This window comes from Neolamprologus brichardi, chromosome 5, assembly GCF_056152115.1.
Source record: "Neolamprologus brichardi isolate AB-2024 chromosome 5, ASM5615211v1, whole genome shotgun sequence".
NCBI lineage: Eukaryota > Metazoa > Chordata > Actinopteri > Cichliformes > Cichlidae > Neolamprologus > Neolamprologus brichardi.
In genome coordinates this window covers 16,303,156-16,329,681 of record NC_142108.1, presented here as the reverse complement: position 1 = coordinate 16,329,681, position 26,526 = coordinate 16,303,156, and the positions used below count along the sequence as shown (strand labels likewise).

The following is a 26,526-nucleotide window of genomic DNA, read 5'->3' as shown; positions in this document are numbered from 1 at the left end:
AGTATTTTGCTGCGGTTTTGCTGCACAAACATGTTTAAGATCATTTTAAGAAGTGGTGTGAAAAAAAGAAGTGATCTGGACTGATATTTAAATGTACTCTATGTCCTACCTGTGGCTGTGGTAGATGTTGACTTTGTGGTGGTCGCTCTTGATTCTGCTTTTCACAACAGAGTAAAAGAAGACAAATAAATCAACATGACATGTTTTTCCTTGCACACAGTCATTTTAAAAGAAGACATTTTAGAACTAAAAACATATTTACTATCACAGTACTGCAGCATTTCCACCCTAAACGCAAAATAAGTTAATCAGTCATCCCCCACTTTGTTTCAAACTGGAGTATTTGGGGACCTGTTTTAAAATATAAAATTTGTTTTTACCTCCACCTTTACTCTGAGTCTTTACTGAAAATGTTTTATATGTCTGTTAAATATTTATCGTTCTCGTTCTCTGGTGCTTGGTGCCTGTGGTGTTGCACTTACAGTCACATGGACAGATTTCATTATTAATCCAAGAAGAGAAATTATTGGAATCATGGTATTATTGTTATTCTACTAATAAAAGGTATCTAAGATGAGACCTTTTATTATCATTCAGTGGTAAAGAAAGGACAGAGCCAGTGGACACTGTGGATTTATTATCAGCTCAAAATAATATCTAGTCTACTTCTCTCTAACTGTGGCTCTGGGGACAGTGAGCAGGTTTTTTGCACAGGAAACATTTGCTGTATCTTACTGTGGAAATTACTTTATCCCCACATCATCTGTACATCTTATTTAAAATGACCCATCCATCAAAAATCATACGAAAATATCTTATATCCACCTGACCAACATGTATTATTTATAACATGTTTTCCTTTACTGATAAAACGTCACACTCATTAAAGACTGAAAGCTGCTGTGTATTTTTTTGTTTTGTTTGTTTTTCATATAAAGCAGTTATTGTTGCTTATCTCTTATTATTATCAGTAGAAAAGTAAAATATTTCTGCTATGGCTGTAAGAGTCAACATCTCTCAGTGAAGGCTGATATTATTATATTATTGATATTATTGTTATTAATGGTTTTACTTTGGAAAATTAAAGCAGTGCTTTTCTGTAAATCTTATTAAGCATTTTTATTTCAGAAATCACAAAATACTCTATAGAAGTGAGGATGAAAAACAACAGTTTTGTATTTATTTACAAACAGATTTAATGATGAATCCTCTCCAGATCTATCAGAATTAAAATGGCGACATGGTCCTTTATATACTGATTACAAGGACGTGTCCTTGTTGTGGAGTTCAACTGATGATGACTTTCTTTTTCTAATCATGGATATGCTTAACTCAGAGTGAACACTCTGAGATCTGAATGAATTTAAAATGTTAACATGCTGAGAATTTAATCAATGCACAAAGTACACACAGCTGCTGTATCATGGTATATAGAAAAAATGTGGTTAAAACATACAGTATTACAGTATCAATAACAAAAATATTATGTACTTTATAAATGGTTTAATTGTTTTTACTTACCTGATGTTTTGTTTGTGAGGTATGGTTTGATTCAGGCTTTTGAAGTTTTGAAACTTCTGAAGTCCATTTTTCATGCACTTATAAGGTCACACTAATTGTAGGGCTCAGATTAACAGACTTTTCTATTTCTGATTAATTACTGTCACACATAACATATCAGTAATTTAGTTACCTGATGGTGGGGTTACAGCAGTGGTATTATTGGAAGCACTGGGATTGCTGAGACTCAGTTGTGTTGCATAAATACATAAAAAGTATTTTTTTCAATCTAAAGAAAACATTAATAATGTTCTGTATAATACTTTTTCTTGTGTTTGCCTGTGGTGCATTGGGAGTCATCTGTCGGGTATTTAAGGAGCAGCGTGACAGCTGTAAGGTGTCGGATTGTTGTCTCTGCCTTAAGTGGTAAATCATCAACCGGCTTCTATGTACTACTTTGATTTGCACGACATTCACGCATCGTCGTTTCCTCTGCTTCCTGACAATTTGCAACCCTCACTGCCCAGCCATTCTCAGTCTGGAGCTGTCCTGGCTGACTCTCCATGTTACCTCACTTCATTTCTTCCAGACCTCATCCTCCCTGCTCACCTGCGCTGCCTGGGGTCCACGTCATCCCCACTTCAATGTCCAGCCTTAAGTACCTCTCCCAAGCCTCTAAATGTGTGGCAAGTAAGCTCTCTAACTTATTCCTTGTGCAGTCTCTCGTAACTCCTTTGCTCTGTTTCTACAGGTCGCTTAACTGCGTTTTCTCCTTTTCCCCTACAGACAGTTTGAGTTCTCGGTTCAGACAGAACTGTCATGTTTGTTAAACTAAACTACAAACATCAATTGAAATCCTAAAATTCAGGATTTTTTTCAGAGCCAGAGGAAACACTAAGTGACTGCAGAGATGAGGTTTTCATAAAACACCTATAAAACACGAAATTAACAAAAATACACAGCAGTCTTTAATAATAAACACAACTGCATTTTGTGACTACTTGTGTTTTCTTTGTCTAATATTTACATTTGTTTGAAAAATAGGAAAACAGGAAGGGTTTTAGACCACTGTATGTCTTTGTAAACTACCACTTCTTGGAAAATAACAGCAATGGTTGAATATTAAAAACAGATGAGATCTGTGTAGGAGATCAAAGGGTTGTGACCAAGTACATTATTAATGATTTCATGTCAACCTGAGCTGCAGCCTTGCTCACCACTAGCACATGCTCAACACTGTTAATATTTACAACGCTTACAAAATGGCTTACTAAGAGTTTAATCATAGCTCAACTGTGACTTTATTCACATCTTCTGGCACAGCTGCACTCTTGTAACCACCACTTCTAATAATTTTGAATTTTAATGGACAAACAGGCTGAAATTCAACTGAGCGTTTTTAATTATCGTCCACGTATTCTGCATGTTTTACCAGTACAACAACAACAACAGTGGTGATAATTACAACTGTCCTACTGTAACACTCAGTCATCATATTTTACAACTAACGTTAACATTCTCTCCTAAACATAAAACAGATAATAATCTGTAGAGGCTTTTTAAAGCCTTCTAAAATTATCTGTATCATACTGTATGATAATACATCCAATCACAGGAAGAAGAGTCTCTTACTTTGTATGGTGATGGAGGATGTGTCACTGTGCGGTGAAGGAGAATTCACAGCTCCATATTTCTCTGTGTAAAAACATCTGACTTTGACCTCAGCAGGTGATCTCTGATGTGACATTAACAGCAGTTCAGTTCCTGTCAGTGTCTGCAGACATGAGTTGCCTTTGTTACTTTTTTGCTCCCCAGTATAAAAATAACAGTGATGAACTGAGGCAGATGCTGGTGCCTGACAGTGTAATGTGACTGAGTCTGTCTCTGAGATCAATCCTGTGTTCACTGTCAGTGTTGGTGGAAGAAGAGCTGAAAGATTAGAGGGAAATACATATGTCAAATATCTAAAAGGTTATTATGGCAACACTCTGAATGAGAGAGATTTGTTGTAAACAAACAATGTGTGAAAACTTTGTTCAGTTATTTGCAGACTGTATCAGTTCATATGATGCTAAAAGAACAGTTTGAAATTAAAACTGTAAATTGCAGACTGACCTTGGACTTGATAGTCATAAGAGGAAACTGTCAGAAATAACATGTCTAACAAGGGAAATACATGCATGTGTTAATAACAGGATAATAACACATATGTAACAATTAAACAATTGAACTGTTAAAGTTTGAGTTAGTTCTTGCTCTGAGTCTGTATAAACGCAGATTTAATTTAATCCAACAAGAACAATAGTTTCTCAATAAACTAACCTGCATAGAATCACCAGCCATGAAAAATGTAGGTTACAGATTATTTGCGAAGATGACCCTGAGTTCATTTATGTTGAAATCTACAGAGAATTAACTTACTCATGAGGATGGCAAACAGCAGGTGTCCAGCCATGATGAAGCTGAATACTGCAACAGCCAAACTGAACAGACTGATTCTCATTTTGCAGAACTTGTTCACACTAAAAAGACAGGAAGCAAGAGCGCTGCGCATCACCCGAAGGCCACAAAACTGCAGCATTTGAAAGTATCCATACGTGTTTTACTGAGCACCAAAGAACCACAGCAGAGGGGTGAAAAGAAGATAATAAGATTAGCACATTTGAGCGTCATTTACTTTGAATTTGTGTGGGTTAAAGGCCTCCCTATCTGCACACATGTAAACATTATATGCTCATGTTCAGCTGTAAATGTGCAATCATTTCCACAACACTCTGACCATACTTCAAATCTACATTTTATCTCCAAAATTTATTCTCTGATGTTCATCTGTATACGTGTTACCCTTCGTGTTGTATTGCTGTACACTCTTGCTTTATTGTGAGCTGTAGCCCTGCTGCTGTGGGTCCCGCATCACACTCACAGTCTGAAACAGTTTTCACACTTTATTTCACTTGTATATTCGACTTAATGATTAATTATTTTTTTTACACTATCTTTTCAGATGTTACCCAGTCTCCTTAATTAAACATGAGCTGCAGCCTTCTGAGTGTCAGATGCAGCTGTGGCAGTGGGCCTCTCCTGGCACTGCCCATGTGCTCCACCTCTCTATGCAAACTGCCACCACAGGTGAATTTAAGGTAACAGTGTGAATGACTAATCTTGTGTTGAGGACTTCAGTTACAACATGTTATTTCTGTACAATGTGATGCATAAATAAAGAGGAAACCAAACTGTTACTGTGGAAAATAACCAGACTTGTATCACTTGCATTTATTTTCAAAGCATTGCAACACATGAAGACTTCATAAGTTAGTTCATAAGACAGTAAAGCGCTCTATATTTTATCTTTTGTATCTGCTGTTACCTGATAAACCTGTTACCTGATATTCTGCCCTTTTTACTGAGCAGTCTAATTTTTTTCTTGCTTCATATGTAGATACATTCAAAGTTTCAGTGATGAGAGGTCAAATCAAATTTAGTTCCTGCCCTTTAGCTCTATTAAATAAATGTATCTATGACAACACTGAAGTCACTATGATGGTTTTTACTGAAATAGATATCATTTTAACACTTCTACAACATATCATACACATCTGCACAAAAGTCCGCACTAAACAACAGTTGAAACGATGTTCAACATTCTCAAAAGTTGGACGTAGCTTTTTCAGTGGGAGAACGATACATGATTGAGTATGCATAAAGATGTTCAACATTGCACTATCCCAAGGTGGAACTCAAGCATGAACTCATCCTCACCTATGCAAACATTTTTACACTCATCACAGGTCTGCCTCTTTAGTCACTGAGCAATCTAAATTTGTTCTTGCTTCAGATGTAAATTAGATACAAAGTTTCAGTGATGAGTTGTGAGTACAAATTTAGTTCCTGTCCTTTTTCTCTAGGAGGTAATTTTATTTATGAGAACACGGAAGCCACTAAGGTGGTTATTACTGAAATAGAGATCACATTTCACACCTCTACAATGTGTGACACGCATCTGCTTTTGACACAGACAAAAGGATTGTGTTCTTTAAAGTTGCACAATTTATTTATCAAGGCTGTACAGCTGGACAGGGATTGAAGTGCAGCCATGACTCTACAGAAAAGAAACAGACAGGTACAAATTAACTGCTTTTACATAATTACAATGATTTTTCTTCATCACACAAAGTATTGATTTGAAATATTTTATATTTGACATGTCAAAAAAAATCACATGTAAAAGATTTATGCCTGCAATAGTATGTTACATTTAAGTTTCTGTAGAAAACCAGAGTGACCAACTGCCTGTGTTCAGAAACTGAAAAGGCAGCTCACCAGTGTTGCACTTGTAGGTGATGATACTGAAGGTGTCGTTATAATCAGCCTGTAAATTATTTCAAAAACATGTTAGGTGGACAGAGACAAAATAATCACTGCATAAAGTAAAATGTTTTGAAAACAGTAGTCCTCTATTTTTGACACTTACCACAGATTTCCACTCATCTTAAACATAAGACAAAGAACAATGCAGTTTGTTTAATGAGGATGTAAATATTGCATTAAGAGTGCAGTGAATGTGCATTACCAGCATATGGTTTGATTTACCTGTGATGTTGCCTTTTTGTCTAAATGCAAAAAGAGATGAAAAAAATGTTTCATTTTTTAGTTACTCTCTCCAACCGTTTCTTCATTATGTGGCTAAAAATGGAAAGTGTTTGCAGAAACGTACTAATTCTTCCATTGTATCACTGCTTTATTACTTAATACCATCATATATGTTAGTAAATTTTTAAAAGATAATTATTTTTTATTTCATGTCATATTTTATGTTGTTATTGTGTTGTATAGTTTTCCAGATATAAAGGAGATGACTGAATTACTAGATTTATTCATATGAAATGAGCTACACAGAAAAAAAAGTGGAGGTAGACACACAATATAAAATTTCTTACCTCTTGAAACCACATTTCTCTGGAAAATGCCACAAAAAAACAACAACAACCAGCGTAATCAATGTCGGCCTTAAAACCAGACAATAATGTCAACTCAGAACTGAATTATCTTGAAATTAAATCTGAAATTATAAGGTGGGATGTTTAGTCTTACCAGTTTTACTTTGATGAAGGACAAGAGGCAATGACAGCAGGACGACATCCACTGTGATGACTGCCCCGATCATCAATATCATGTTTTGAGCTTTAAAAGAGGAATTTATTTCACACATTAAGTTAACAGTTAAGGGGCCAAAAAAAACGTTGATGGTGGTGTGAAACACAATGTTAAGGCACATTAACTGCTTTGCATTTCTTTAATGAAGATTTTCGTGGTGTTTTTGGATGAATAAAATCATGACAGTAATATTCTATTCATTTGTTTTTCTGTTTATAAAATATGCATGTTGACAAATAAGAAAGCGGTGATAAAAATGGAACAAACTGATTAGTACCATGCTTATGCAGTTTTGCTGGACTCCTTTTGCCTTCTTAACTCAACAACATGCTGTCATGGCAGAGATTTCTGACCTGCAAGTGTCATCCTGACCATGTGTACATACCTAAAATGCATTTCTGCAGTGTGACCGGCTGATCTGATATTTGCAAAGCAGTTTAAGGTGTGTTTTACTAAAGAATCTGCAGTCCTTTACCTCCTAATTCATCATTAGAAGTGGTGTCGTTGGAAATTGAGTTGGTGGAGGTCAGATTACCTGCAGATAAAGGAAGAGAAGTGCAAAAAGAAAACAAATGGTTTTTAACATTTTCTTTCAAAATTTCTTAAAATAACATGACAGTTTTGGTTGGTCAACTTTAAATATTATGACATGTTGAAAACAGAATGCTACATAGTAAAAACAAAGCAAATAATTTGCATCAAACACCCCATGTATTTGGACTGCAGGACATTCAGCACATTTACTTTGAAATAAAATGTTAAAGTTCCATCTCATAGCTTTTATTTGAGTGCAGTGGTAGAGTACATGGGAGGTATAAGGTCAAGGTCAAATTTATTTATATAGCACATTTCCAAACAGTACATGCTGCACAAACTGCTTAACAATGTAAAATGTAAATAAAATGCAAAACAATGATGCAGTAAAATATAGAAAAACTAAAATAAGTTAATAAAACAACTAAAACAACAACTAAGGCTGTTAAAACCAAAATGTTTGGGCCAATGTGTATTAAAAGCCATAACAAAAAATAGTGTCTTTAGTGTTTGTGCAGCTCTAATATTAATAGGAAGACTGTTCTCGAGTCTGGGACCTGCCACAGAGAAGGCTCTGTCACCATGAGACTTAGTTTAGTCTGTGGAATAGTTAAGGTTAGTTTTGACCTGGACCTCATGGTTCTTTCTGGAGCATAAATAAATAGGAGCTCAGACGGTAAGAAGGGGCTCGGCCGTTAAGTGATTTAAAAACAAAAAGTAAGATTTCAAATTAGATCCTGTAAGGAACAGGAAGCCAGTGTAGAGAGGCCAAAACTGGGGTAATATGCTCCTTCTGCCAGTGCCAGTTTGCAGACGAGCAGCTGCATTTTGGACAAACTGAAGACGATGAAGAGAGGCCTGGTCCAAACCAAACTACAAAGAACTGCAGTAGTCCAGTCTGCAAGTAATGAACAGACGAATAACACATTCAGAGACATTAGCTGGAAGGTATGGCTTTACCTTGGCTAGCTGTCTTAAATGAAAAAAGCTGGATTGGACTACTACGCTCACCTGGCCTCACAGTTTAAAGGAACCATCAAGGTACACAACAAGGTTTATAACATTTGACTTACAATAGGAGGATAATGGGGCCAGAGCACTGTCAGTGTGTTTATTAACAAAGTTTCCAAAATGACAACCTTTGTTTTGTTTTCATTTAATTTTTAAAAATTAAAGATATCCAATGTTTAACGTCATCAAGGCAGCATAATAATAGCTGAAGTGAGTATATCCCTGCTTTTAAAGGCAGATAGATTTGCAAGTCATCTGCAATACAGTGAAATAAAAGGTTGTACCGTGAGAAAATAGAACCCAGTGCAAACAAGGCAGGACCCAAAATAGAGCCTTGAGGTACACCATAAATAAGAGAGGCTATTTTAGAGCTGTGAGGGCCCATGTTGACACAAAAAGTCCTTCCGGATAAGTAGGACCAAAACCACTGAAGAACAGACCCTTTTAGGCCAACACATGATTCCAGCCGTGATAGCAGGATATCATGGTCAACCATGTCAAAGGCTGCTGTCAGATACAACAACAAGAGGGCAGCAGGGCTGCCAGACTCCAGAGTTAAAAGAATATCATTAAAAACCCTTAAAAGTGCCGTCTCAGTGCTATGTAGTAGTTTAAAACCAGATTGAAACTTTTCATTTCATTGAGATCTCATTCATCAAGGTGGGCCTGCAACTGTAAATAGACCACTTTCTCCAGAACTTTTGAAAGAAAGGGAAACTGGCTTGTAATTAGCCAGAACAGTTGGGTCCATTTTGTGTTTTTTAAGAAGAGACTGAACTTTAGCTTGTTTGAAACATGATGGGACACAGCCTGTAGCAAGGGAAGTTTTGATTAATCTCTGTATAAAAGGCCCAAGAGTATTAAAAGTATTTTTAAACAGACTTGGGGGAAGACAATCCAATGGGCAGTATGATGATCTTAGCTGATGAACTACCACAGACAATTCATTCAAGGAGACAGGTCCTAAGAATCTGTAAAGAAACATACAACCTATCCTTTTCCCATCTCCTCTCAGCGTGTCTGTAATTGCATTTAAGGATGTGCGTATGTTCATTTAACCATGGCTCTGATAATGGCTAAGTGTGCACTGTCCTGAGTGGAGCGATAGAGTCCAAGATATCAGTGCAGGCTGAATGAAGGATGTCAGAAAGGTCCTCAACGCTTTCAACGCTGGAGTTCGTTATTACATTAATACAACAGAAAATTTAGGCACTATTAGAGCATTAAGCGCCCATCTTTTGCACACTGGAGTGCACAGCTTATCCACAGAGCAGCACAAAGTTAAATCAAACAGCACAGGAAAATAATCAGAAACACACAAGTTGGATATTTCTGTGATGCACACATCCAACCCCTGGTATAGCACCAAGTCCAATATGTGTCTTTTTCATGAGTAGGACCAGGAAGCATCTGTGTCAGGTTAAAAGAGACTATAACATTTAGAAAGTCCTTGACCAGAGGTTTAGACTCACAGCAGACATGAATATTAAAATCACCAAGGATTAAAAGACTGTTGAACTTAAGACCAATTCTGGCCATAAAATCTGAAAACTCTTGGATAGAGTCCTTATTAAACGTAGGAGGACGGTATATGAGGACACACAGCGAAGGCTCACTATGCGTCTAACTGGGAAACTGATGCTAACTCTGAGAACAGAATTACTTCAGTAAACATTTTGTAATTTTAGCCATAAAAAGAAAAAACTGTTGTCACTCTACTTAGTTCCTCTGCTTTTGCATGAACAGGCTCTTTCTTTACCTGCAGGAAGTTACAAATTTATGATAAAAAAACATTGCTAAATTAATGGCTCAGCTGTTGCTTCATTGAAGCACATTTTAGCAAATGTTTATGCTTACTTTTGAATTTTTGATGCATACATAACAATCTTACCTGTGATCCTGTCTCATGACCTCTGATTTCAAAACATGTGTTTTAACTGCTGAGGTCGCGCTGACTCTGAGGCTGACACTAACAGCCTATTTAAATGTGCTATTAACGATTGTCACACAAAACACATCAGTTACCAGACTTAGACGGTGAGTTCACAGAAGTGGTAGAGGTGGAAGTATTTTGCTGCGGTTTTGCTGCACAAACATGTTTAAGATCATTTTAAGAAGTGGTGTGAAAAAAAGAAGTGATCTGGACTGATATTTAAATGTACTCTATGTCCTACCTGTGGCTGTGGTAGATGTTGACTTTGTGGTGGTCGCTCTTGATTCTGCTTTTCACAACAGAGTAAAAGAAGACAAATAAATCAACATGACATGTTTTTCCTTGCACACAGTCATTTTAAAAGAAGACATTTTAGAACTAAAAACATATTTACTATCACAGTACTGCAGCATTTCCACCCTAAACGCAAAATAAGTTAATCAGTCATCCCCCACTTTGTTTCAAACTGGAGTATTTGGGGACCTGTTTTAAAATATAAAATTTGTTTTTACCTCCACCTTTACTCTGAGTCTTTACTGAAAATGTTTTATATGTCTGTTAAATATTTATCGTTCTCGTTCTCTGGTGCTTGGTGCCTGTGGTGTTGCACTTACAGTCACATGGACAGATTTCATTATTAATCCAAGAAGAGAAATTATTGGAATCATGGTATTATTGTTATTCTACTAATAAAAGGTATCTAAGATGAGACCTTTTATTATCATTCAGTGGTAAAGAAAGGACAGAGCCAGTGGACACTGTGGATTTATTATCAGCTCAAAATAATATCTAGTCTACTTCTCTCTAACTGTGGCTCTGGGGACAGTGAGCAGGTTTTTTGCACAGGAAACATTTGCTGTATCTTACTGTGGAAATTACTTTATCCCCACATCATCTGTACATCTTATTTAAAATGACCCATCCATCAAAAATCATACGAAAATATCTTATATCCACCTGACCAACATGTATTATTTATAACATGTTTTCCTTTACTGATAAAACGTCACACTCATTAAAGACTGAAAGCTGCTGTGTATTTTTTTGTTTTGTTTGTTTTTCATATAAAGCAGTTATTGTTGCTTATCTCTTATTATTATCAGTAGAAAAGTAAAATATTTCTGCTATGGCTGTAAGAGTCAACATCTCTCAGTGAAGGCTGATATTATTATATTATTGATATTATTGTTATTAATGGTTTTACTTTGGAAAATTAAAGCAGTGCTTTTCTGTAAATCTTATTAAGCATTTTTATTTCAGAAATCACAAAATACTCTATAGAAGTGAGGATGAAAAACAACAGTTTTGTATTTATTTACAAACAGATTTAATGATGAATCCTCTCCAGATCTATCAGAATTAAAATGGCGACATGGTCCTTTATATACTGATTACAAGGACGTGTCCTTGTTGTGGAGTTCAACTGATGATGACTTTCTTTTTCTAATCATGGATATGCTTAACTCAGAGTGAACACTCTGAGATCTGAATGAATTTAAAATGTTAACATGCTGAGAATTTAATCAATGCACAAAGTACACACAGCTGCTGTATCATGGTATATAGAAAAAATGTGGTTAAAACATACAGTATTACAGTATCAATAACAAAAATATTATGTACTTTATAAATGGTTTAATTGTTTTTACTTACCTGATGTTTTGTTTGTGAGGTATGGTTTGATTCAGGCTTTTGAAGTTTTGAAACTTCTGAAGTCCATTTTTCATGCACTTATAAGGTCACACTAATTGTAGGGCTCAGATTAACAGACTTTTCTATTTCTGATTAATTACTGTCACACATAACATATCAGTAATTTAGTTACCTGATGGTGGGGTTACAGCAGTGGTATTATTGGAAGCACTGGGATTGCTGAGACTCAGTTGTGTTGCATAAATACATAAAAAGTATTTTTTTCAATCTAAAGAAAACATTAATAATGTTCTGTATAATACTTTTTCTTGTGTTTGCCTGTGGTGCATTGGGAGTCATCTGTCGGGTATTTAAGGAGCAGCGTGACAGCTGTAAGGTGTCGGATTGTTGTCTCTGCCTTAAGTGGTAAATCATCAACCGGCTTCTATGTACTACTTTGATTTGCACGACATTCACGCATCGTCGTTTCCTCTGCTTCCTGACAATTTGCAACCCTCACTGCCCAGCCATTCTCAGTCTGGAGCTGTCCTGGCTGACTCTCCATGTTACCTCACTTCATTTCTTCCAGACCTCATCCTCCCTGCTCACCTGCGCTGCCTGGGGTCCACGTCATCCCCACTTCAATGTCCAGCCTTAAGTACCTCTCCCAAGCCTCTAAATGTGTGGCAAGTAAGCTCTCTAACTTATTCCTTGTGCAGTCTCTCGTAACTCCTTTGCTCTGTTTCTACAGGTCGCTTAACTGCGTTTTCTCCTTTTCCCCTACAGACAGTTTGAGTTCTTGGTTCAGACAGAACTGTCATGTTTGTTAAACTGAACTACAAACATTAATTGAAATCCTAAAATTCAGGATTTTTTTCAGAGCCAGAGGAAACACTAAGTGACTGCAGAGATGAGGTTTTTATAAAACACCTATAAAACACGAAATTAACAAAAATACACAGCAGTCTTTAATAATAAACACATTCATTTAGAAACTGCATTTTGTGACTACTTGTGTTTTCTTTGTCTAATATTTACATTTGTTTGAAAAATAGGAAAACAGGAAGGGTTTTAGACCACTGTATGTCTTTGTAAACTACCACTTCTTGGGAAATAACAGCAATGGTTGAATATTAAAAACAGATGAGATCTGTGTAGGAGATCAAAGGGTTGTGACCAAGTACATTATTAATGATTTCATGTCAACCTGAGCTGCAGCCTTGCTCACCACTAGCACATGCTCAACACTGTTAATATTTACAACGCTTACAAAATGGCTTACTAAGAGTTTAATCATAGCTCAACTGTGACTTTATTCACATCTTCTGGCACAGCTGCACTCTTGTAACCACCACTTCTAATAATTTTGAATTTTAATGGACAAACAGGCTGAAATTCAACTGAGCGTTTTTAATTATCGTCCACGTATTCTGCATGTTTTACCAGTACAACAACAACAACAGTGGTGATAATTACAACTGTCCTACTGTAACACTCAGTCATCATATTTTACAACTAACGTTAACATTCTCTCCTAAACATAAAACAGATAATAATCTGTAGAGGCTTTTTAAAGCCTTCTAAAATTATCTGTATCATACTGTATGATAATACATCCAATCACAGGAAGAAGAGTCTCTTACTTTGTATGGTGATGGAGGATGGGTGACTGTGCGATGAAGGAGAATTCACAGCTCCATATTTCTCTGTGTAAAAACATCTGACTTTGACCTCAGCAGGTGATCTCTGATGTGACATTAACAGCAGTTCAGTTCCTGTCAGTGTCTGCAGACATGAGTTGCCTTTGTTACTTTGTTGCTCCCCAGTATAAAAATAACAGTGATGAACTGAGGCAGATGCTGGTGCCTGACAGTGTAATGTGACTGAGTCTGTCTCTGAGATCACTCCTGTGTTCACTGTCAGTGTTGGTGGAGGAAGAGCTGAAAGATTAGAGGGAAATACATATGTCAAATATCTAAAAGGTTATTATGGCAACACTCTGAATGAGAGAGATTTGTTGTAAACAAACAATGTGTGAAAACTTTGTTCAGTTATTTGCAGACTGTATCAGTTCATATGATGCTAAAAGAAGAGTTTGAAATTAAAACTGTAAATTGCAGACTGACCTTGGACTTGATACTCATGAGAGGAAACTGTCAGAAATAACATGTCTAACAAGGGAAATAAATGCATGTGTTAATAACTGGATATTATTACATATGTAACATTTAACTGTTAAAGTTTGAGTTAGTTCTTGCTCTGAGTCTGTATAAACGCAGATTTAATTTAATCCAACAAGAACAATAGTTTCTCAATAAACTAACCTGCATAGAATCACCAGCCATGAAAAATGTAGGTTACAGATTATTTGCGAAGATGACCCTGAGTTCATTTATGTTGAAATCTACAGAGAATGAACTTACTCATGAGGATGGCAAACAGCAGGTGTCCAGCCATGATGAAGCTGAATACTGCAACAGCCAAACTGAACAGACTGATTGTCATTTTGCAGAACTTGTTCAAACTAAAAAGATAGGAAGCAAGAGCACTGCGCATCACCCGAAGGCCACAAAACTGCAGCATTCGAAAGTATCCATACGTGTTTTACTGAGCACCAAAGAACCACAGCAGAGGGGTGAAAAGAAGATAATAAGATTAGCACATTTGAGCGTCATTTACTTTGAATTTGTGTGGGTTAAAGGCCTCCCTATCTGCACACATGTAAACATTATATGCTCATGTTCAGCTGTAAATGTGCAATCATTTCCACAACACTCTGACCATACTTCAAATCTACATTTTATCTCCAAAATTTATTCTCTGATGTTCATCTGTATACGTGTTACCCTTCATGTTCTATTGCTGTACACTCTTGCTTTATTGTGAGCTGTAGCCCTGCTGCTGTGGGTCCCGCATCACACTCACAGTCTGAAACAGTTTTCACACTTTATTTCACTTGTATATTCGACTTAATGATTAATTTTTTTTTTTACACTATCTTTTCAGATGTTACACAGTCTCCTTAAATAAACATGAGCTGCAGCCTTCTGAGTGTCAGATGCAGCTGTGGCAGTGGGCCTCTCCTGGCACTGCCCATGTGCTCCACCTCTCTATGCAAACTGCCACCACAGGTGAATTTAAGGTAACAGTGTGAATGACTAATCTTGTGTTGAGGACTTCAGTTACAACATGTAATTTCTGTACAATGTGATGCATAAATAAAGAGGAAACCAAACTGTTACTGTGGAAAATAACCAGACTTGTATCACTTGCATTTATTTTCAAAGCATTGCAACACATGAAGACTTCATAAGTTAGTTCATAAGACAGTAAAGCGCTCAATATTTTATCTTTTGTATCTGCTGTTACCTGATAAACCTGTTACCTGATATTCTGCCCTTTTTACTGAGCAGTCTAAATGTTTTCTTGCTTCATATGTAGATACATTCAAAGTTTCAGTGATGAGAGGTCAAATCAAATTTAGTTCCTGCCCTTTAGCTCTATTAAATAAATGTATTTATGACAACACTGAAGTCACTATGATGGTTTTTACTGAAATAGATATCATTTTAACACTTCTACAACATATCATACACATCTGCACAAACGTCCGCACTAAACAACAGTTGAAACGATGTTCAACATTCTCAAAAGTTGGACGTAGCTTTTTCAGTGGGAGAACGATACATGATTGAGTATGCATAAAGATGTTCAACATTGCACTATCCCAAGGTGGAACTCAAGCATGAACTCATCCTCACCTATGCAAACATTTTTACACTCATCACAGGTCTGCCTCTTTAGTCACTGAGCAATCTAAATTTGTTCTTGCTTCAGATGTAAATTAGATACAAAGTTTCAGTGATGAGTTGTGAATACAAATTTAGTTCCTGTCCTTTTTCTCTACCAGGTAATTTTATCTATGAGAACACGGAAGCCACTAAGGTGGTTATTACTGAAATAGAGATCACATTTCACACCTCTACAATGTGTGACACGCATCTGCTTTTGACACAGACAAAATGATTGTGTTTTTTAAAGTTGCACAATTTATTTATCAAGGCTGTACAGCTGGACAGGGATTGAAGTGCAGCCATGACTCTACAGAAAAGAAACAGACAGGTACAAATTAACTGCTTTTACATAATTACAATGATTTTTCTTCATCACACAAAGTATTGATTTGAAATATTTTATATTTGACATGTCAAAAAAATCACATGTAAAAGATTTATGCCTGCAATAGTATGTTACATTTAAGTTTCTGTAGAAAACCAGAGTGACCAACTGCCTGTGTTCAGAAACTGAAAAGGCAGCTCACCAGTGTTGCACTTGTAGGTGATGATACTGAAGGTGTCGTTATAATCAGCCTGTAAATTATTTCAAAAACATGTTAGGTGGACAGAGACAAAATAATCACTGCATTGAGTAAAATGTTTTGAAAACAGTAGTCCTCTATTTTTGACACTTACCACAGATTTCCACTCATCTTAAACATAAGACAAAGAACAATGCAGTTTGTTTAATGAGGATGTAAATATTGCATTAAGAGTGCAGTGAATGTGCATTACCAGCATATGGTTTGATTTACCTGTGATGTTGCCTTTTTGTCTAAATGCAAAAAGAGATGTAAAAAATGTTTCATTTTTTAGTTACTCTCTCCAACCGTTTCTTCATTATGTGGCTAAAAATGGAAAGTGTTTGCAGAAACGTACTAATTCTTCCATTGTATCACTGCTTTATCACTTAATACCATCATATATGTTAGTAAAATTTTAAAAGATAATTATTTTTTATTTCATGTCATATTTTATGTCGTTATTGTGTTGTATAGTTTTCCAGATATAAAGGAGATGACTGAATTACTAGATTTATTCATATGAAATGAGCTACACAGAAAAAAAAGTGGAGGTAGACACACAATATAAAATTTCTTACCTCTTGAAACCACATTTCTCTGGAAAATGCCACAAAAAAACAACAACAACCAGCGTAATCAATGCCGGCCTTAAAACCAGACAATAATGTCAACTCAGAACTGAATTATCTTGAAATTAAATCTGAAATTATAAGGTGGGATGTTTAGTCTTACCAGTTTTACTTTGATGAAGGACAAGAGGCAATGACAGCAGGACGACATCCACTGTGATGACTGCCCCGATCATCAATATCATGTTTTGAGCTTTAAAAGAGGAATTTATTTCACACATTAAGTTAACAGTTAAGGGGCCAAAAAAAACGTTGATGGTGGTGTGAGACACAATGTTAAGGCACATTAACTGCTTTGCATTTGTTTAATGAAGATTTTCGTGGTGTTTTTGGATGAATAAAATCATGACAGTAATATTCTATTCATTTGTTTTTCTGTTTATGTTGACAAATAAGAAAGCGGTGATAAAAATGGAACAAACTGCTTACTGTACTGTACTGTACTGTACTGTACTGTACTACATGCTTATGCAGTTTTGCTGGACTCCTTTTACCTTCTTAACTCAACAACATGCTGTCATGGCAGAGATTTCTGACCTGCAAGTGTCATCCTGACCATGTGTACATGCCTAAAATGTATTTCTGCAGTGTGACCGGCTGATCAGATATTTGCAAAGCAGTTTAAGGTGTGTTTTACTAAAGAATCTGCAGTCCTTTACCTCCTAATTCATCATTAGAAGTGGTGTCGTTGGAAATTGAGTTGGTGGAGGTCAGATTACCTGCAGATAAAGGAAGAGAAGTGCAAAAAGAAAAAAATGGGTTTTAACATTTTCTTTCAAGATTTCTTAAAATAACATGACAGTTTTGGTTGGTCAACTTTAAAAATCATGACATGTTGACAACAGAATGCTACATAGTAAAAACAAAGCAAATAATTTGCATCAAACACCCCATGTATTTGGACTGCAGGACATTCAGCACATTTACTTTGAAATAAAGTGTTAAAGTTCCATCTCTTAGCTTTTATTTGAGTGCAGTGGTAGAGTACATGGGAGGTATAAGGTCAAGGTCAAATTTATTTATATAGCACATTTCCAAACAGTACATGCTGCACAAACTGCTTAACAATGTAAAATGTAAATAAAATGCAAAACAATGATGCAGTAAAATATAGAAAAACTAAAATAAGTTAATAAAACAACTAAAACAACAACTAAGGCTGTTAAAACCAAAATGTTTGGGCCAATGTGTGTTAAAAGCCATAACAAAAAATAGTGTCTTTAGTGTTTGTGCAGCTCTAATATTAATAGGAAGACTGTTCTCGAGTCTGGGACCTGCCACAGAGAAGGCTCTGTCACCATGAGACTTTAGTTTAGTCTGTGGAATAGTTAAGGTTAGTTTTGACCTGGACCTCATGGTTCTTTCTGGAGCATAAATAAATAGGAGCTCAGACGGTAAGAAGGGGCTTGGCCGTTAAGTGATTTAAAAACAAAAAGTAAGATTTCAAATTAGATCCTGTAAGGAACAGGAAGCCAGTGTAGAGAGGCCAAAACTGGGGCAATATGCTCCTTCTGCCAGTGCCAGTTTGCAGACGAGCAGCTGCATTTTGGACAAACTGAAGACGATGAAGAGAGGCCTGGTCCAAACCAAACTACAAAGAACTGCAGTAGTCCAGTCTGCAAGTAATGAACAGACGAATAACACATTCAGAGACATTAGCTGGAAGGTATGGCTTTACCTTGGCTAGCTGTCTTAAATGAAAAAAGCTGGATTGGACTACTACGCTCACCTGGCCTCACAGTTTAAAGGAACCATCAAGGTACACAACAAGGTTTATAACATTTGACTTACAAAAGGAGGATAATGGGGCCAGAGCACTGTCAGTGTGTTTATTAACAAAGTTTCCAAAATGACAACCTTTGTTTTGTTTTCATTTAATTTTTAAAAATTAAAGATATCCATTGTTTAACATCATCAAGGCAGCATAATAATAGCTGAAGTGAGTATATCCCTGCTTTTAAAGGCAGATAGATTTGCAAGTCATCTGCAATACAGTGAAATAAAAGGTTGTACCGTGAGAAAATAGAACCCAGTGGCAACAGTGCAAACAAGGCAGGACCCAAAATAGAGCCTTGAGGTACACCATAAATAAGAGAGGCTATTTTAGAGCTGTGAGGGCCCATGTTGACATAAAAAGTCCTTCCGGATAAGTAGGACCAAAACCACTGAAGAGCAGACCCTTTTAGGCCAACACATGATTCCAGCCGTGATAGCAGGATATCATGGTCAACCATGTCAAAGGCTGCTGTCAGATACAACAACAAGAGGGCAGCAGGGCTGCCAGACTCCAGAGTTAAAAGAATATCATTAAAAACCCTTAAAAGTGCCGTCTCAGTGCTATGTAGTAGTTTAAAACCAGATTGAAACTTTTCATTTCATTGAGATCTCATTCATCAAGGTGGGCCTGCAACTGTAAATAGACCACTTTCTCCAGAACTTTTGAAAGAAAGGGAAGCTTTGAAACTGGCTTGTAATTAGCCAGAACAGTTGGGTCCATTTTGTGTTTTTTAAGAAGAGACTGAACTTTAGCTTGTTTAAAACATGATGGGACACAGCCTGTAGCAAGGGAAGTGTTGATTAATCTCTGTATAAAAGGCCCAACAGTATTAAAAGTATTTTTAAACAGACTTGGGGGAAGACAATCCAATGGGCAGTATGATGATCTTAGCTGATGAACTACCACAGACAATTCATTCAAGGAGACAGGTCCTAAGAATCTGTAAAGAAACATACAACCTATCCTTTTCCCATCTCCTCTCAGTGTGTCTGTAATTGCATTTAAGGATGTGCGTATGTTCATTTAACCATGGCTCTGATAATGGCTAAGTGTGCACTGTCCTGAGTGGAGCGATAGAGTCCAAGATATCAGTGCAGGCTGAATGAAGGATGTCAGAAAGGTCCTCAACGCTTTCAATGCTGGAGTTCGTTATTACATTAATACAACAGAAAATTTAGGCACTATTAGAGCATTAAGCGCCCATCTTTTGCACACTGGAGTGCACAGCTTATCCACAGAGCAGCACAAAGTTAAATCAAACAGCACAGGAAAATAATCAGAAACACACAAGTTGGATATTTCTGTGATGCACACATCCAACCCCTGGTATAGCACCAAGTCCAATATGTGTCTTTTTCATGAGTAGGACCAGGAAGCATCTGTGTCAGGTTAAAAGAGACTATAACATTTAGAAAGTCCTCGACCAGAGGTTTAGACTCACAGCAGACATGAATATTAAAATCACCAAGGATTAAAAGACTGTTGAACTTAAGACCAATTCTGGCCATAAAATCTGAAAACTCTTGGATAGAGTCCTTATTAAACGTAGGAGGACGGTATATGAGGACACACAGCGAAGGCACACTTCACAGGTAGCTCAAACAGCTGGAGTTCAAAACTAGAGAATTAATAATGCTGCAGTGTTTGATCGCAAAGAAATCAGGTGTTGAGCATGGTGGCTAAACCACCATGCTCACCTGTTTAGGGAAACAGCCTCGGACTGGGAGTCATGGGCGCTCCAGGGAAAAAAAGGCAGGATTTATCTAAAGGTGTACTCGGCTGGCCCAGTAGTTCCTCAAGAAGCACTGACTCTGAGGCTGACACTAACAGCCTATTTAAATGTGCTATTAACGATTGTCACACAAAACACATCAGTTACCTGACTTAGACGGTGAGTTCACAGAAGTGGTAGAGGTGGAAGTATTTTGCTGCGGTTTTGCTGCACAAACATGTTTAAGATCATTTTAAGAAGTGGTGTGAAAAAAAGAAGTGATCTGGACTGATATTTAAATGTACTCTATGTCCTACCTGTGGCTGTGGTAGATGTTGACTTTGTGGTGGTCGCTCTTGATTCTGCTTTTCACAACAGAGTAAAAGAAGACAAATAAATCAACATGACATGTTTTTCCTTGCACACAGTCATTTTAAAAGAAGACATTTTAGAACTAAAAACAAATTTACTATCACAGTACTGCAGCATTTCCACCCTAAACGCAAAATAAGTTAATCAGTCATCCCCCACTTTGTTTCAAACTGGAGTATTTGGGGACCTGTTTTAAAATATAAAATTTGTTTTTACCTCCACCTTTACTCTGAGTCTTTACTGAAAATGTTTTATATGTCTGTTAAATATTTATCGTTCTCGTTCTCTGGCGCTTGGTGCCTGTGGTGTTGCACTTACAGTCACATGGACAGAGTTCCTTATTAATCCAAGAAGAGAAATTATTGGAATCATGGTATTATTGTTATTCTAGTAATAAAAGGTATCTAAGATGAGACCTTTTATTATCATTCAGTGGTAAAGAAAGGACAGAGCCAGTGGACACTGTGGATTTATTATCAGCTCAAAATAATATCTAGTCTACTTCTCTCTAACTGTGGCTCTGGGGACAGTGAGCAGGTTTTTTGCACAGGAAACATTTGCTGTATCTTACTGTGGAAATTACTTTATCCCCACATCATCTGTACATCTTATTTAAAATGACCCATCCATCAAAAATCATACTAAAATATCTTATATCCACCTGACCAACATGTATTATTTATAACATGTTTTCCTTTACTGATAAAACGTCACACTCATTAAAGACTGAAAGCTGCTGTGTATTTTTTTGTTTTGTTTGTTTTTCATATAAAGCAGTTATTGTTGCTTATCTCTTATTATTATCAGTAGAAAAGTAAAATATTTCTGCTATGGCTGTAAGAGTCAACATCTCTCAGTGAAGGCTGATATTATTATATTATTGATATTATTGTTATTAATGGTGTTACTTTGGAAAATTAAAGCAGTGCTTTTCTGTAAATCTTATTAAGCATTTTTATTTCAGAAATCACAAAATACTCTATAGAAGTGAGGATGAAAAACAACAGTTTTGTATTTATTTACAAACAGATTTAATGATGAATCCTCTCCAGATCTATCAGAATTAAAATGGCGACATGGTCCTTTATATACTGATTACAAGGACGTGTCCTTGTTGTGGAGTTCAACTGATGATGACTTTCTTTTTCTAATCATGGATATGCTTAACTCAGAGTGAACACTCTGAGATCTGAATGAATTTAAAATGTTAACATGCTGAGAATTTAATCAATGCACAAAGTACACACAGCTGCTGTATCATGGTATATAGAAAAAATGTGGTTAAAACATACAGTATTACAGTATCAATAACAAAAATATTATGTACTTTATAAATGGTTTAATTGTTTTTACTTACCTGATGTTTTGTTTGTGAGGTATGGTTTGATTCAGGCTTTTGAAGTTTTGAAACTTCTGAAGTCCATTTTTCATGCACTTATAAGGTCACACTAATTGTAGGGCTCAGATTAACAGACTTTTCTATTTCTGATTAATTACTGTCACACATAACATATCAGTAATTTAGTTACCTGATGGTGGGGTTACAGCAGTGGTATTATTGGAAGCACTGGGATTGCTGAGACTCAGTTGTGTTGCATAAATACATAAAAAGTATTTTTTTTTTCAGTCTAAAGAAAACATTAATAATGTTCTGTATAATACTTTTTCTTGTGTTTGCCTGTGGTGCATTGGGAGTCATCTGTCGGGTATTTAAGGAGCAGCGTGACAGCTGTAAGGTGTCGGATTGTTGTCTCTGCCTTAAGTGGTAAATCATCAACCGGCTTCTATGTACTACTTTGATTTGCACGACATTCACGCATCGTCGTTTCCTCTGCTTCCTGACAATTTGCAACCCTCACTGCCCAGCCATTCTCAGTCTGGAGCTGTCCTGGCTGACTCTCCATGTTACCTCACTTCATTTCTTCCAGACCTCATCCTCCCTGCTCACCTGCGCTGCCTGGGGTCCACGTCATCCCCACTTCAATGTCCAGCCTTAAGTACCTCTCCCAAGCCTCTAAATGTGTGGCAAGTAAGCTCTCTAACTTATTCCTTGTGCAGTCTCTCGTAACTCCTTTGCTCTGTTTCTACAGGTCGCTTAACTGCGTTTTCTCCTTTTCCCCTACAGACAGTTTGAGTTCTCGGTTCAGACAGAACTGTCATGTTTGTTAAACTAAACTACAAACATCAATTGAAATCCTAAAATTCAGGATTTTTTTCAGAGCCAGAGGAAACACTAAGTGACTGCAGAGATGAGGTTTTCATAAAACACCTATAAAACACGAAATTAACAAAAATACACAGCAGTCTTTAATAATAAACACATTCATTTAGAAACTGCATTTTGTGACTACTTGTGTTTTCTTTGTCTAATATTTACATTTGTTTGAAAAATAGGAAAACAGGAAGGGTTTTAGACCACTGTATGTCTTTGTAAACTACCACTTCTTGGGAAATAACAGCAATGGTTGAATATTAAAAACAGATGAGATCTGTGTAGGAGATCAAAGGGTTGTGACCAAGTACATTATTAATGATTTCATGTCAACCTGAGCTGCAGCCTTGCTCACCACTAGCACATGCTCAACACTGTTAATATTTACAGCGCTTACAAAATGGCTTACTAAGAGTTTAATCATAGCTGAACTGTGACTTTATTCACATCTTCTGGCACAGCTGCACTCTTGTAACCACCACTTCTAATAATTTTGAATTTTAATGGACAAACAGGCTGAAATTCAACTGAGCGTTTTTAATTATCGTCCACGTATTCTGCATGTTTTACCAGTACAACAACACAACAGTGGTGATAATTACAACTGTCCTACTGTAACACTCAGTCACCATATTTTACAACTAACGTTAACATTCTCTCCTAAACATAAAACAGATAATAATCTGTAGAGGCTTTTTAAAGCCTTCTAAAATTATCTGTATCATACTGTATGATAATACATCCAATCACAGGAAGAAGAGTCTCTTACTTTGTATGGTGATGGAGGATGGGTGACTGTGCGATGAAGGAGAATTCACAGCTCCATATTTCTCTGTGTAAAAACATCTGACTTTGACCTCAGCAGGTGATCTCTGATGTGACATTAACAGCAGTTCAGTTCCTGTCAGTGTCTGCAGACATGAGTTGCCTTTGTTACTTTGTTGCTCCCCAGTATAAAAATAACAGTGATGAACTGAGGCAGATGCTGGTGCCTGACAGTGTAATGTGACTGAGTCTGTCTCTGAGATCACTCCTGTGTTCACTGTCAGTGTTGGTGGAGGAAGAGCTGAAAGATTAGAGGGAAATACATATGTCAAATATCTAAAAGGTTATTATGGCAACACTCTGAATGAGAGAGATTTGTTGTAAACAAACAATGTGTGAAAACTTTGTTCAGTTATTTGCAGACTGTATCAGTTCATATGATGCTAAAAGAAGAGTTTGAAATTAAAACTGTAAATTGCAGACTGACCTTGGACTTGATACTCATGAGAGGAAACTGTCAGAAATAACATGTCTAACAAGGGAAATACATGCATGTGTTAATAACAGGATAATAACACATATGTAACATTTAAACAATTGAACTGTTAAAGTTTGAGTTAGTTCTTGCTCAGAGTCTCTATAAACGCAGATTTAATTTAATCCAACAAGAACAATAGTTTCACAATAAACTAACCTGCATAGAATCACCAGCCATGAAAAATGTAGGTTACAGATTATTTGCGAAGATGACACTGAGTTCATTTATGTTGAAATCTACAGAGAATGAACTTACTTATGAGGATGGCAAACAGCAGGTGTCCAGCCATGATGAAGCTGAATACTGCAACAGCCAAACTGAACAGACTGATTCTCATTTTGCAGAACTTGTTCACACTAAAAAGATAAGAAGCAAGAGCACTGCGCATCACCCGAAGGCCACAAAACTGCAGCTTTCGAAAGTATCCATACGTGTTTTACTGAGCACCAAAGAACCACAGCAGAGGGGTGAAAAGAAGATAATAAGATTAGCACATTTGAGCGTCATTTACTTTGAATTTGTGTGGGTTAAAGGCCTCCCTATCTGCACACATGTAAACATTATATGCTCATGTTCAGCTGTAAATGTGCAATCATTTCCACAACACTCTGACCATACTTCAAATCTACATTTTATCTCCAAAATTTATTCTCTGATGTTCATCTGTATACGTGTTACCCTTCATGTTCTATTGCTGTACACTCTTGCTTTATTGTGAGCTGTAGCCCTGCTGCTGTGGGTCCCGCATCACACTCACAGTCTGAAACAGTTTTCACACTTTATTTTACTTGTATATTCGACTTAATGATTAATTTTTTTTTTTTACACTATCTTTTCAGATGTTACACAGTCTCCTTAATTAAACATGAGCTGCAGCCTTCTGAGTGTCAGATGCAGCTGTGGCAGTGGGCCTCTCCTGGCACTGCCCCTGTGCTCCACCTCTCTATGCAAACTGCCACCACAGGTGAATTTAAGGTAACAGTGTGAATGACTAATCTTGTGTTGAGGACTTCAGTTACAACATGTGATTTCTGTACAATGTGATGCATAAATAAAGAGGAAACCAAACTGTTACTGTGGAAAATAACCAGACTTGTATCACTTGCATTTATTTTCAAAGCATTGCAACACATGAAGACTTCATAAGTTAGTTCATAAGACAGTAAAGCGCTCTATATTTTATCTTTTGTATCTGCTGTTACCTGATATTCTGCCCTTTTTACTGAGCAGTCTAAATGTTTTCTTGCTACATATGTAGATACATTCAAAGTTTCTGTCATGGTCCTGGGTCATTTTGACCCAGCGTTTTGTGTTTCCTTGAAGTTCATTTTTGTGCCTTGTGTTTATTCTGATTTTGTACTAGTTTAAGGTTGAACCTGAAGTTTGGTGTATATTCAGCCCTACCTGTGTCTGTCCTTGGTGCTCTGTTCATGTCCCCGTGTTGTGTTGTAAATCAGTCTGTGTGTTTCCTGCTTTACTTTGAAGGCTCGTGTTCTGGATTTCCTGTTCTATTCTGAAGGTCTGTGTCTGTTGTCATTGTGTTCAGCTTGTGTCCTCCAGTCATCATGTGTATTCAGATCAGCTGTTCTTCCCTCCTGTGTGCGATTACCCGATTACCTTGTGTGTGTGTATATATAGTGGGTGTCGGTCTGTGTTCGTTGTCGGCTCGTCTGCGTTCTATGGTGTTCCGTTCCTGTCTCTGCGGCTCTCTGCCCCACGCCCCTTTTGTATGCTCTCAGGTTTGTCATTTAGTTCTCCCAGTTTAGGTTTCTTCAGTTGTTTTCTCATGCTTCGTTGTCTGTTCTGCCACTGTCACCTGTAAATAAACCCTCACTCATATCATCAGTCGGCTGCCTGCATTTTGGGTCCTCCTTTTCCTCCACACCACACGGCTCACCCCGCCAGCCGTGACAGTTTCAGTGATGAGAGGTCAAATCAAATTTAGTTCCTGCCCTTTAGCTCTATTAAATAAATGTATTTATGACAACACTGAAGTCACTATGATGGTTTTTACTGAAATAGATATCATTTTAACACTTCTACAACATATCATACACATCTGCACAAACGTCCGCACTAAACAACAGTTGAAACGATGTTCAACATTCTCAAAAGTTGGACGTAGCTTTTTCAGTGGGAGAACGATACATGATTGAGTATGCATAAAGATGTTCAACATTGCACTATCCCAAGGTGGAACTCAAGCATGAACTCATCCTCACCTATGCAAACATTTTTACACTCATCACAGGTCTGCCTCTTTAGTCACTGAGCAATCTAAATTTGTTCTTGCTTCAGATGTAAATTAGATACAAAGTTTCAGTGATGAGTTGTGAATACAAATTTAGTTCCTGTCCTTTTTCTCTACCAGGTAATTTTATCTATGAGAACACGGAAG

General features: G+C 36.8%; 2 protein-coding genes across 2 annotated transcripts in view; both read right to left on the bottom strand.

Annotated features, from left to right (window-relative positions):
• LOC118453403 (uncharacterized) overlaps positions 1–26,526 on the bottom strand; it is a 61,987-nt gene that overhangs the window by 24,231 nt on the left and 11,230 nt on the right. The gene's annotated exons all lie outside the window — the stretch shown is intronic.
• Positions 15,565–22,586, bottom strand: LOC148102761 (uncharacterized). The gene is made up of 8 exons (XM_087841179.1): positions 22,562–22,586; positions 17,413–17,472; positions 16,857–16,946; positions 16,703–16,721; positions 16,356–16,375; positions 16,237–16,253; positions 16,086–16,134; positions 15,565–15,865 (listed from the first exon to the last, which is right to left on the bottom strand). Exons 1-8 carry the CDS (start codon positions 22,584–22,586, stop codon positions 15,822–15,824), a joined length of 324 nt encoding a protein of 107 aa, XP_087697305.1. The 3' UTR covers positions 15,565–15,821.